Consider the following 14,919-nt stretch of genomic DNA (forward strand, 5'->3'; position numbering starts at 1 on the left):
AAAATGTTTTTTTGTCACGTCTAAACTTCATGGTTTTGTACTCTAAAATATTCAGCAAGTTTTTTTTTGCTAGATCTATTCAGTCAAAACTCGAAAACTTTGTTCAATATTGCAGATTTTTTAGGATATTATCAAAAGGGTCACTTACAATATTGGTTTCGATTTGTGATAATTCCATATAATAAGATGTTTATTTAAGAGTCACAAACTAAATAAAATGCAACAAAAATTGTATTTGTGGTGCAAACACTATAATAGTATGACAAACATGTATCTTAATATGCATAGGTGTGTTTATATGGTTATTTTATGCATTAAAATAGTATTCAAGGTAATATATCAAATGATGTATAACTATAAAAAACATACTTTTAATAAGCAGATAAATTATCACAAAGTAACAAAGTTTAGTATAAATTAGCGAAAACATTTGAAATCACCAATGGTCCGTAAAAGGGTCTATCCAGACATATTTGAAAAAATGAACTAGAGCTGGCTTTAAAAGGAATTCTAATCTCCTAGCACATCTGCAAGTCCCCTGGCGTAGCTAGCTTTTACTGCTCCACATGCCTCATCAATCCTGATCTAGAGTAACACATGTTGAGGGGCCTACTGCTGTGCGCAGTTGCGCATGTTATCGAGTGCGTGAAGGAGAGATAAATTTACACATCAATTTATTTGCCAGTGATAACTAGCTAACTAGCTGCAGGTAGAACTAGACCACATGTTTTTGTAGTAGCTGTAACTAGGCGTAGAGGTGATTTCTTCCACTTCATCAAAGAGAGAGAAAGAACCGTGGCTAGTTATTGTGCACACAATGAAAAATACATTTTTGCACACAAAAAAGATAAATGCCCATGCCCCAGGTGTTGGGGATGAAACTCGATGGCGTGCTGTTGTCTTATCGCTGCCGGCATCAAAGTTGATGGAATCCTTGCTATGCAAGATCCAGATAGCCTTATTTGGATAGTCCACTCCCACGCGCCGGCGAAGGAAGTAGTGTGCCGTCGCTCTCTTCTCACCGTGGTGCTAAATCGACGACATGTTGGTCTAGTTATTTTCATGGAAATTAAGTCTTTTACTATTGCTTTTCTTCTATCATTTTGAGTTGTTAGGTTATAATTATGAGATAATTAGTATAATGGAAGACTGGGTCAAAATTTTGGTTTGTGATCGTCCTCTCAATTTGTTGATAAATTTTGCATTTACCAACTTATTTGCAACATTAATTATCTCTACCAAGCTAGTACTCTGCTACCATGACAAGAATACAGCTTTCTTCTCCCTCGCGTCCATGGAACCCGAGCTTCGTTTTTGTAACCCAATGGTCGAGGCTGATTTGTTTGTTGCTAACGGGTACAACTATTCTGGTCCGGTGTACCGGAGGCTGGTTTGTTTGTGCGTGGTACTGTGCTCTGATTTGTTCGTATGCTAGCTTCAAGAATGTAGATGGACCAAGCTCTGTCTCGTGCGTGTGGAGTGTGGCAAGGGATGCAGTAATTAACACGTGAATGGATTTGTTCCCGGCCGGCGGCACGACATGGCATGACGTGCCGATGAACTTTGAGCGTGATATTGCCAAACACTGACACAATAGCATGATGTCAGTATCTAGAGGCGCGGGGACGCAGCAGTCTGTCACGTCGAACTGCATAACTGGTTCAGTAGTCCACGTCAACCCACTGTATTCTAGCAGCATCTCCAGGGTGCAATGTCACGGTAGACTTCAGATTTTTAGTTCGCCACAGCACTGTACATACTACTACTATGTTTTGTGAAAACTAGATACCACGTAGGCACATTCGATGGACAATTTTGAAAAGCAACTAACAGTGACGAAAAAGCAAGTTTGTATACAAATTTGCTTTTATGTGACAAACGGGTAGGTTGAGTGGCTGTTATAAATAATTTGTGTGTAAATCTAGTGTCGTGTACATAATAGTTCTTTTAATTGTTACAAATGCTTTTATAAATCTTTTAAAAAGTGCAAGACACACATGTGTAGGTTGAAAAGAACAACAAGGGCAACTTTGACGAAGTGTGAGCCATCAACGAGCGAGAGTGAAGAACGGTACCTACAATGTAGATTTATCTATTTAGTTACATCTGACTTCATGGTTTAGTACTCTAGAACATTCAGCCAAGTTTTTTTTAGCTAGATTTATTCAGTATAAAATGAAAACACTTAGTGTTGCAAATATTTTAGGATATCATCACAAAAGGTACATATAACACCTAATAGCATAATATTGGTTTAGATATGCAGTAATTCTATTATAATATTATGTTTATTTAAGAGCCACAAACTAAATAAAAAGTGAAACAGAATATATTTTGGTTCAACATTAGAAATTGTATTTATGGTACAGACACTAGAATAATATGACAAAATATGTACCTTAATGTACATAAGATGCATGAAAATAGTATTCAAGAACAGCATAATTTTAGTGGAAATATGAGTTATAACAAAGTAAGAAAGTTCAATATAAGTTAGCGAAAACATTTAAACTCGCAAATGGTGCGTAAAACGGTTTGCCCACGTTTGAAAGAATAAACAAGAGTTGACTTCAAAAATATAACATTATGTATATCCACTAGAAATAGCGTTCTATTGTTCTGATGTTAGTGAGTAAATTTAATCGAGACTCACTATAAGTTCTATTGTTTTCATTAAATTTAAGTTTTTGATTATTGTTTGTATCTTCTACAATTTGATTGATAGAGGATGATTATAAGATAATTAATATAATGGAATGATAGGTCAAAATTTTGTTGCGTGATTGCCGTCTCAATAATCTATCAATTTTACATTTACCGCCTTATTTACAACATTATCTAGTATCAATTAAAAGCACACTTTTACGGTGATTGGGATGGTACTCTATCAACTGTACCTGACCCGGCTCTCCATCAGTTAGCCCGTCGGCGTGGAGGTCCTTGCCGTACTTCTCGCCGTGGAGCGTGGGCAGCGAGGCAATGGAAGATAGCAAAATCTTGGCTCCAAATAATCCGACAAGATGCACACACGTACTAGCTAGCTGCAAGCAAGCAGGTTGATGGATCCTGCTACGAACTGATGCTTGCAACTAATTTTAGTAAAACTGCAGTATGAGAATGCGATGATAAAATATGTTGCTAACGGTACATCCAGCAAGCCAGTCGATACGGTGTACCGGAGGCTTGATCTGTCACTACCCGTACCGTTCCTCTCGTGTTAGCGAGATGGCACACTTGCTTTGGCTTCAAGCATGGCGACGGAGCAGGTTCCTGTCCCTCGTGCGTGTGGAGTGTGGTAAGGGATGCAGTAATTAACATGTGCGCGCGGCGGTCAAATGGAGCTAGCCGATTAATGGTTTGTTCCCGGTGGCACGACATGGCATGAGGTGCCGATCTTGATGATCTTTGAGCGTGATAGTGCTAACACCGACACTGTAGCAACTAGGACGTCAGTAGCTAGAGGCGGATGCGGCGATCTGTCACGTCGAACTGCATAACCGTTGGTTCGGTAGTCCAGGTCAACCCACTGTATTGTAGTAGCATCTCCAGTGTGCAATGTCATGGTAGACTTCAGATTTTTAATTCGCCACAACACTGTACATACTAAGTTCCTTTCAGATGTATGTCTTTGACAAAAGTACATTCAACTTTTATCCTGGACACTAGAGAAGTAGCGCATGCCACAGTAATCTTCATTGCCAGTGACAATGTGAGCAAATGGAAAGTTCAGTAATGAACTCCTCAACTGTACGGCATATTTTATTGCGAACAATCCCGATAACCTCACGGAAAAAAATAGCATTTGCTTATTATAGAGAACGTTGCTGGAGCAGAATGATCATGCTTCTACTGCGACGCGAGAATACAGCAAGCCGCATCCACAATTCGTTAGAGAATAGTCCAGTTTCTGTACCATCTCTATCTCTTCTGAAATCCTTGCGCCAAAAGGTGGATGCATATTGTAAGCATCCACTACTTGTATTGCTCAATGAATCATCTGGTTCGGATTACAGGAAGAATTCATGGGAATTGTTTTTTTTTTTTTTTTTTTTTTTTTTGAGAACACAGTACAACGCAGACGCTCACAAACACGCATGTACAAACATCCCTATGAACGCACGCACGCACACCCTACCCCTATGAGCACCTCCGAGGGACTGAGCCGGCATATCTTGAGGTTGACGAAGTCACCACTGGCGCCTCGCTATTGACGGAGAATCTAGAGGTAGGGGATGAACAGAACAACGAGCTACACACGCTGCAGGTCCTCTGCCCGAGCCGCCGTTCCGTCCAGTTCCAGGCCGTAGCCTTCCGTTCCAAGCCAACCCCCTTCGTAGACACCTCCTCCATATTTGTAGCAGCGCCTCACTTAGCTTCTGAGCATGCCAAGGCCCAACAATGCCAGCCCTCCATCGAGCCCAAGCATCGAGTAGGATGGTCGCTGACACATATGCTGTTTCCATTACGCTAATTTCTCAACAACAAAAAAGAGATGTCAATAAAATGCTGTTTCATCTGAAAAAATACGAAAATTGCCTTTTTTTATATATAGGAAACCTCTGAACTTGAATAAGACAAGCACACTTTTCTCTTAAAATGGAAAGGTGTGTTGTTGACGGATTAGTCAAATGAATTACGTCATAAGAGTGAATTGTATTCCATCATATATTTCTCTTCTATCATCTGTTTACATGAGATTTGGCGGGGATTACAAGATGGCAGGTATGGAAGAGAACTATTATAGAAGTAATAAATTATAGTGAGTTTCTTAGGAATTTAGAATAAAACACAAGGCAATATATTATGCTGAAGGAAACTAGATGTGCGTAACAAAAAGTACACTTTTTTATTAAAACTTTAGAAAAAAAATCTTCCCTCGTGATATTTTCAGGATGGATGATATCCGTCAGGCATCTATCTTGATGTCATAATAGTAAAAAATGCTTTGCCTCGGATTCACTCCAATACATAATTGCTCTAGTGAATAACTAAAAGGTAGTTTACTACCTTGCTGAAAAAATTACGACCGGTTGTTTCATTCATGTATGTCATTGCCATTTGTTGATTCATCATGTAGATATTGTCGTCCCGGTGTATTGATTTGACAAACTCACCACCTTGTAAGCAACATCAGATAAAAAAATCTGTCAAACTATAGCAAAAACCAGAAATTGAATAAAAATCTTATTGATAATTCTAGTTAGTTTCCTAAGAATTCAGGATAAAAGAAAAAACAATACATTATAATGAAGGAAATCAAATGTAGACAGCAAAAATACACATTTTATTATATATAATTCCAGATAAAAATCTTCCCTCATGATTTTTTTCAGCATGAACAATATCCGTTAGACACCTATCTTTATGTCATAATAGATCAAAACACGTTGTCTCTGAATGAATTTAATATATAATTGCTCTAGTAAATAGCTAAAACTTAGCGTACTACTTGCTGGAAATTTGCGACCTGTCGTTTCATTTACGTCCGTCATAGCCACTTGTTGATTTATCGTGTAGATATTGTCGTTGGGCGGAGTTGGTTTCATAAAACTCATTACCAGGTAAAGGACATCAGACAAATAATACATCAAGCTATATCAAAAAACAGAAATTTGGGCAGGCACGTACACGCAGTCGCTGACCGGCAGGTCGTGCAAAAAGCAGGCCTACAAACCAGTGGCTGGGCAAGTATACCATGCACGGTGATGGAGGCGCGATAGCAACTGACGGTTCGGACCATGTGACTAGTGTTGCAACATCGATCCGATGGCTCAGAACTGTCGATCGCGAAATTGGACGGCCAGTGCTTCGCCACGTCATCTGATCCGACGGCCAGGGTTCAAGTAGCCTGGATGGAGCTCCTCATGTGCAAGAATGTTTAAAAGAGATGGACGCTACTATGGAGGGCTCGTGCATTGCATGCGTAGACAACTGGTATACACACTGCTAAAACTTCTAGTTTTTCTACCATTTTCTAAGACATGCATGACAAAACAGAATAAATGATGTCAACAAGATTCAAAGCCCATTCAAAAAATTAAAAAGCAATTGCTAATAAACCGAGCATCTAACTTAAAATTTGATTTCACCACCACGAGCCTCATCATGAGCCCACTAGATACCACATGGTCTTCTTCTGATGAATAATTTTGAAAAGCAACTAACAGTGACAAAAGGCAAGTTTGTAATACAAATTTACTTTTCCGTGACAAACGGTAGGTTGAATAATGACTACATGTTATAAATAATTTGTCCGGAAATCCAGTGCCTCGTGCATAACGATTTTTATAATTGTTTCTATATAAAAAGTGCTTCTATAGAACTTTTAAAAGTACAAGGCACACAAGTGTAAAAGTTCAAAAAAGGCACACAACTGTAGGGTGAAACGAACAAGAAGGTCAACTTTGACGAATCGAGCAGCTTTCTTCTCCCTCGCGTCCATCGAACCGAGGTTCGTTTTGTAACGCAAAGATCTAGGTCGAGGCTAACTTGTTTGTTGCTAACGGTACAACCAGGTAGCAGTCTGGTCCGGTGAACCGGAGGCTGGATGCCTGGATCTGTCACTGCTCCTACCATTCATGTCGTGTTAACGAGATGGCACGCCTTGTGTGTAGTACTGGTGCTCTGACTGCGAAGGGAACAACAGGTTAACGAGCTGCGTCGCGTCGTAAGTCGTAACGCAACGGCCTGACGTAAACGAATCAAAAGCGTCCGTTTACGTCTATCCGAATAAAAAACCATCTTTAGCGGCCCAATATATAGTAACTGCGCTATCTGCAGAGTCGCAAACGTAGCCTAAATATACGTTAGGAATGCATCTGCGCGGGGTGTCTGTTTTGGCCTGGCTGACCCTCTCTCCTCCTTTAATGCTGGACATGACCATGTGCTGGCCAATGATGGCCATACAAAGGCATCTTTTGCATAGCAGGATCTTTGTTGTCAAAAATTACGTCCCTACCGCTAGGGAAGGGACAAGCGCATATGGATATGTGATCAATTTTTTTATCCACGCATGACGCAAACAAACATAATTTATGTCTAAAATATGTCACCCTTCAAGATGCCCTAAGCATGGGGACGGAGCAGGGAGTGGAGTGCCAAGTGTGGTAAGAGATGCAGTAATTAACACGTGTATGACATGGCGTGAGGTGTTGTAGCCCGGTAGTAAGTAACACGTGTACAACATGGCATGAGGTGCTGATCTTCATGAACTTTGAGAGTAAATAGGACGAACACTGAAAACTGTAGCATGTCAGCATCTAGAGGCGGATGCAGCGGTCTGTCACATTGTATTTGTAGAACCGTTGGTTCATTAGTCCAGATCAAAGGGCTATTTTGATTTATAGGATTTGTATAAGAACTTAAATCCTATTATATGATTTTTTCTACACTAGTTGTTTGATTCATAGGAACATATCCTATAGGATTATTGCAAAAACTATTAGAAAAAACATGAGGTCATACCTCATGGATTTTTTTTGACACAATCAATGAGAACTCATCTTTTTATAGGATTTAACTAGGCATAACATTCTAATCCTTTGTTTTTCTTATTCCCATAATTTTTCTATCCTATGAATCAAAGGAGCATGTACTATAGCAGCATGTCCAGGATGCAACATTATGGTAGATTTCAGATTTTTAATTCACCACATTATTTTCAAAAATATCTCCGAGTTATATTAATAGTTTCATGACAAAAGCATAGGAGTAATCAACTTTTACCCTGGGCATTAAAGAACTACATGTTTCAGTAGTCTTCATCGCCAATGATAATAACAATGTGAGAAAATGGAAAATGCATCCATAACTTCTCAACTGTAGCCAATATGCTGCAAATAATCCGGACAACGTCACAAAAAAATAACATTTATTTATAGTATTTCATTCGATCCATAATAAGTGGCAGGACTTTTGTTTAATTTAGGTCCAATTTAAACTATGACCTGATACTTTTTTTTGACCGAAAACGCCCTAATAATTATTATGCATTGGGTAGAGTAAAAAACATCGCAAAAAAAGAGCAAGCTCGCTCTGTACAAAATTTGTGAATGTGGGACCTTCTTTTGTGGGGATCTGACACATCTTGCAGAGGCATATCCACAGTTCACTTAGAGTGTACCCTAGTTTCTATGCCATAACTCTATCTTGTCAAATTATCGAGCCAAAAGATGGATGCATGTGTTATTTTCATGACGTGAAATTATGTCAATTTAATTGTGAATCATTCCAAAAAGGATATATAAAATGATTAGAAAAATTCCATATATTTTAGATAGCGAAACCTCTAAATTTGAATAAGACAAACACACTTTTTCTTAGAATGGATAGTTGTATTGTCGATGCTCTAGTCAAATGTCTTGGATCATAAGAGTGAATTGGTAATTCCATTATACCCTTCTCTTATATTATCTTTTTTACATGAGATTTGGTAGGGATTACCAGATGGCCAGTGGAATAAATCTACTATATATATGTATATATATATATATATATATATATATATATATATATATATATATATATAAGTATTAAACTAAAATTCTAGCGAGTTTCCTAGGAATTTAGAATAAGACACATGACACTATATTAGGGTGAAGTAAACTAGATGCACATAGCAAAAATACACTTTTTATTATAATTTTAATTACTCCAATTTTATACGTAAGGTCACTATCAAAAATATATTTTGTCAATATGTAAGGCCATTAACAGTAATCGAGGTAAAATCGATTAGATTTCTACCGCATAGATGATGTTTAGTAATGTGAAAGTTGCATGCAACGATGGATAAAGATATACCCCATGCAATATGCTTAATGGCCTAGAACATGAGACCACTCCCACATAATTAATCATGCCATTTATGGTACCTGGAATGTGAGTTTGTGGCCTTATATATATAAACGGATGGAGTACAAATTTCCCTCGTGCTTTTGGATAATATCCGTTAGACACCTATCTTCATGTCATAATAGATCAAAATGTTGCCTCAGATTGACTTCACTACATAATTGCTCCCGCGAACAACTAAAAAATAGTTCACTACTTGCTGAAAATATTATGACTAGTTGCTTCATTTACGTCGGTTATAGCCATATCTCGATTTATCATATAGATATTGTTGTCCCATGGAGTTGGTTTGATAAAACTCACCACGAGGTGAACACCATCATACAAACAAACCGCCAGACTACAACAAAAACCAGAAATTTGGATATTAAGGAAATGACCCATAGAAATATGAACATAATTGCTCTAGCGAACAACTAAAAAGTAGTTCACTACTTTTCCGTAAAAAAATAAGTCATTCACTACTTGCTGAAAAATTATGACTAGTTGCTTCATTTACATCGGTTATAGCTATATATTGATTTATCATATAGATGTTATTGTCCCGAGTTGGTTTTATAAAACTCATGAGGTGAACACCATCAGACAAAGAAACCGCCAGACTATAGCAAAAAAACCAGAAATTTGGATATGAAGGAAATGACCCATAGAAATATAAAATATTAATTGAGGATTATTAGTCGTGGAGGTCGAAGTTCCCAACCACTTAATGATAGGTTCTATAGGAATTGGATGATCCTATTTGATCAAATACCTAACGAAAAATACGTTTTTCTGTCATTAAGGTACGAGGGCTTCTTATCCAGAAGAACCAAAGCACATTTTCATTCTTTCATATACTAAGAGATTTCATTTGGAAAAGACAATGTTCCATACTAAAATAATGAGAACCCAAGAGAAGAGGGTAGGTGAAATTGGCAACTGATTCTGAGCATGCGGATTTGTTGGCCCCTGGTTGGAAGTTGCAACCAACCACACTTTTTTTAATTCTTTGTACAAATGAAATGATGCTTCGAGGGGTTGGATGCGTAGGCAACTAGTATACACACTGCTAAAACTTCTGGCATTTCCACCGTGTGCTACAACATGCATGACAAAAACAAAATAGATGATGTCAGCAAGATTCAAAGGCCATTCAAACAATCTAAAAAGCTATTGCTCATAAACCGATAATCTAATTTTAAATCTGATTCCACCACAATGTTCCTCATCACGATGCCTTCATAACAAGATACACATGGGAACATTTTGACGAATAATTTTGAAAAGCAACTAACAATGACGAAAAGCAAGTACGTAATAAAATTTTACTTTTCTATGACAAACAGGTAGGTTGACTAGCTGTTAAAATAATTTTGGAAAATCCAATGGCACGTGAGTTTTTCACAGTTGTGTAGGTCGAAGACAACATGAAGGGAAACTTTGAATAAGTGAGCATCATCAACAAGCGAGCCCGGAGAACGAGACAACCACTGTAGATTATCTACTTAGTTACATCTAAACTTCATGGTTTTATACTCTCGAAAATTTGGCCAAGTTTTTTTTTTCACTAGATTTATTCAGTGAGAACTCGAAACACTCCGTCAAGTAATGGAAATATTTTAGGATACTTTCATAGAAAGGGTACATATAACATCTAATGCCATAATATTGGTTCAAATGTATTTTAATTCCATTATAATAAGATCTTTATTTAAGAGTCACAAACTAAACTAAAATGCAACAAAATATAGATTTGATCCAGCATTAGAAATTATATTTATGGTATAAACACTAGAATAGTATGACAAATACGTACCGTAATATACGTAAGTGCGTTTATGTTATTATTTTATACATCAAACTAGTATTCAAGGTGGTATATCAAAGGATGTATATATATCAATAAAAACATTACTATTTTAATGGGGTAAAACAAAGTAAGAAAGTTCAGTATAAATTAATTTTAACATTTAAACTCGTCAATGGTCCATACACTAGAGTTGACCTTAAAAGAAAATCATTGTGTATACCAATTAGGTATATATTTTAAACATATGTGACAATGCGTCATTTCGATTTACACACAAGCCCTGTATCTCCAAGAAAAAACTAAAAATTGTATACAGAAAAATTAGCATACCAATTAGATAGTTATTTTTGTGGATAAATCTGTCTAGCCATCCCAACAATTGCTACTAATGGATATATGAGGGTCTTTGAGTGGTCAAGTTTGACTGGAAGTTCATGTCCATCGATCAAATAAAACATGTGACTCCCACTCGTATTAGTTTATTCGGTCTATGAAAAGACTGGTTTTTCATCACTTCTAGTTAACATCCACACTTAAAATAACATTAAAGAATATCTTGTCTGGAATTCCATGGGTGATTTTCCTCCAATAGAGATATATTAATGCATCAAGCCGGTATAATTGTTGTCAACAACAGAGACATCAGGAATACACACAATCACATTATTAAAAATACATGACAACCAAATTTCATGTTTGTAAAATACATACCAATATTTTGTAGTTTCAACACCCTCTACTGGTAATAGCTTGACCACAAGAAAGGCCTCGATAGCAAAACCTCCAAGAATGGGGCGATGCATGTCTGCCGGTGTTGCAGGATCCAATGATTAATATGGTTCGCGCAAATGCTTGGCAACACCTTCATCAAGGAAGTGACACAGTTTCCACAGTTGCGACGATAAGCCATCGAAGGCCAAACGAACCTAGCTAGGGTTTCACCTCAAAGATCACAAACTAGTATCCGAGGAGCACCACCATCATAGAGACCTAGTGATGTCGTTGTCCTCACTTGTCAAGCTTTAGAGCTTGTATCGGCATACTACCCAATCTTAAAAAAAAAATGCATCCACAGACAAATTAGGAACCCCACATGACTTACAAGATGTGCAACAAACGACAATCAAGTAGAGAGAAAGTCAATATGCAACTGGATTACGTCTCTATGGTCAATCTAAAAAAGTGGTCTAAGGACATAGGTCTATGAATCTGCGAGACAATGCCAAGATAACTTTAGTCTCAAGGCCGTGTGCTAGCGTGACGGTACCGCATAAGTTAACTCGCCAAAATAGGTGTGCACCATATACATCTTAGTTATGTCTGTACTAATCAAGACAAATGTATGTTCCTTGATAGTGTGATTTTTTTTCTCATATACGGATGCAAATGTGTTCATTTTGTACAAGAAGGACATAACAAATTTCAAATAAACGAGTAAAACTAAGAAAATATCCATGATCTGCGAGACAATGCCAAGGTAAATTTGTCTCAAGGCCATGTGCCAGTGTGACGCAACACTGCTTTAATCAAGGAGCAGAGGATCGAATCCAAACTCATGCGCTTTCGGCAACACAAGGAAAAAAGAAATCCTATAAGACATGGTCTGTCCTCCCATCAATGCAGTTATGTAGACCAAGTGGGTGTATGTAAATGATACGTCCAATTTGCATCACTATTTTATATCATAATTTGCTGTTATTCATTGATATATTTCATATTGGGACACAATACTTATGTTATTTCATCTATTTTGCATGTTTCATGATTATTTGGAGATCGCGCACCGGAGCCGGGATTCTCGCTGGAAAAAGCACCGTCGGGATGCAATATTTCGGGAGATCAAGCTGTGGAAGGAAATTTTACCAAAAATCCTATTTTTCCGGATGACGAAGGAAGCCAGAAGGGGGAGCCAGCTGGACCCAAGGTGGGCCCACACCATAGGGCGGCGCGGCCCATGGCCTGGCCGCGCCACCATGTGGTGTGGGGCCCCCACAGCCCCTTTCGCCTCCTTTTCTTCGCGAAACCCTTCGTCCCGAAGACCTAAGCCACAGAGGAATCCTCACGAAGTGTTACAGCCGCCTCTGCGGGGCGGAGAACACCAGAGAGAAAAGAGCTCTCCGGTGGGCGGGAATCCGCCGGGGAAATTCCCTCCCGGAGGGGGAAATCGACGCCATCGTCACCGTCATCGAGCTGGACATCATCTCCATCACCATCATTATCATCTCCACCATCATCACCGCCATCTCCACCGCTGGACATCGTCACCGCTGTAGCAATTTGGGTTTGATCTTGATTGTTTGATAGGGAAAACTCTCCCGGAACTGATTTCTACTTGTTATTGATGCTATTGAGTGAAACCATTGAACCAAGGTTTATGTTCAGATTGTTATTCATCATCATATCACCTCTGATCATGTTCCATATGATGTCTCGTGAGTAGTTCGTTTAGTTCTTGAGGACATGGGTGAAGTCTAAATGTTAGTAGTGAATTATGGTTGAGTAATATTCAATGTTATGATATTTAAGTTGTGGTGTTATTCTTCTAGTGGTGTCGTGTGAACGTCGACTACACGACACTTCACCATTTATGGGCCTAGGGGAATGCATCTTGTACTCGTTTGCCAATTGCGGGGTTGCCGGAGTGACGAAACCTAAACCCCCGTTGGTATATCGATGCGAGGAGGGATCGCGGGATCTCGAGTTTAAGAGTCTGTGGTTAGATTTATCTTAATTACTTTCTTGTAGTTGCGGATGCTTGCAAGGGGTATAATCACAAGTATGTATTAGTCCTAGGAAGGGCGGTACATTAGCATAGGTTCACCCACACAACACTTATCAAAACAATGAAGATTAATCAGCTGCATGTTGCGAAAGCACTAGACTAAAATCCCGTGTGTCCTCAAGAACGTTTGGTCATTATAAGTAAACAAACCGGCTTGTCCTTTGTGCTAAAAAGGATTGGGTCACTCGCTGCAATTATTTCTCTCGCATTTTACTTACTTGTACTTTATTCATTTGTTACATCAAAACCCCCTGAATACTTGTCTGTGAGCATTTACAGTGAATCCTTCATCAAAACTGCTTGTCAACACCTTCTGCTCCTCGTTGGGATCGACATTCTTACTTATCGAAGATACTGCGATACACCCCCTATACTTGTGGGTCATCAAGACTATTTTACGGCGCGGTTGCCGGGAGTGAAGCGCTATTGGTAAGTGGAATTGGTAAGGAAAACCTTCTTGCTTGTGCTGATTTTATTTTTGCCTGCTGCTATAAGTCATTATGGAGAGATCTTCTCTTCAATTTATATTTGGGAAATCTACTACTACTGCAACGGTAGTGGATGAGGCGCCAGGTGAGGAAGTAATACCATATAAAATACCTATGAAAATTATTGAACATGTTATGGATAACCGCTATGAAGGGGATGGAATTGTCCATCCTGGTGATCATTCTTGTTTTTGCATGAATTATGCGGGTTATTCAAATGTGCAGGTATTGCTATGAATGAAGTTAGAAAGAAACTATTCTCTATATCGTTGTACGGTAAAGCGGCGCATTGGTATAAATTGTTGAAGAATGGTGATTCTCTTGATTGGGAGGACATTGTGCCTTTATTTTATTCCAAATTTTATCCTCCAAGTGAAATTCACAAAGATCGGAACCGCATATATAATTTCTGGCCTCATGATGGAGAGAGTATTGCCCAAGCTTGGGGAGATTGAAGCTTTAATGCTCAAATGCCCCATTCATGAGCTTCCTGGTAATGTTATTATTGATAATTTCTATGCAAGACTTTCTTTTCAAGACAAGACCTTGCTTTGGATACTTCTTGTTACTGGATCATTTACACGCAACAAAGAAGAGTTTAAAAGGGACCTTCTTGATCGGATCCAAGAAAATGCGAAGGTTGGGAGAACGACAAGGATAGAGAATCAGGTATAATTTATGATTATAAATGCATTGAAGCTTTTATGGATACTGATAAATTTCGTAATATGAGTGCTACATATGGTCTTGATTCTCAAGTTGCTGCAAATCTTTACAAAGCTTTTGCCTCTCATTATGAATTGCCTAAGAAGAATTTTGACAAGTATCATGAACCGTATAAAGATAAAATTGATTCATCTATTAATAAGTGTGTTGTAGTTGAAGCTGTTGATCATGTTATTCACTGAAGCTTATATTGAAAAAACTCCTTTTCCCTGCTAAAATGAAGGAGTACTCTGTTATAAATAGTGCGGTTCATAAAAGTGAAAAGAAACCTATAGAAC

The 14,919-nt window shown here is 38.3% G+C and overlaps 1 protein-coding gene across 1 annotated transcript in view; it reads left to right on the plus strand.

Annotated features, from left to right (window-relative positions):
* Nucleotides 1-1,324: 1,324 nt before the first annotated feature.
* LOC124697178 (zinc finger protein VAR3, chloroplastic-like) overlaps nucleotides 1,325-14,919 on the plus strand; it is a 24,066-nt gene continuing 10,471 nt past the window's right edge. Inside the window, exons 1-3 of the mRNA XM_047229807.1 lie at nucleotides 1,325-1,390; nucleotides 1,436-1,496; nucleotides 1,609-1,684. Of these exons, the coding sequence (XP_047085763.1) occupies nucleotides 1,325-1,390; nucleotides 1,436-1,496; nucleotides 1,609-1,684 (203 nt within the window). The remainder of the gene's footprint in view (nucleotides 1,391-1,435; nucleotides 1,497-1,608; nucleotides 1,685-14,919) is intronic.

The sequence above is a fragment of the Lolium rigidum genome, chromosome 3 (genome assembly GCF_022539505.1).
Source record: "Lolium rigidum isolate FL_2022 chromosome 3, APGP_CSIRO_Lrig_0.1, whole genome shotgun sequence".
Classification (NCBI taxonomy): Eukaryota; Viridiplantae; Streptophyta; class Magnoliopsida; order Poales; family Poaceae; genus Lolium; species Lolium rigidum.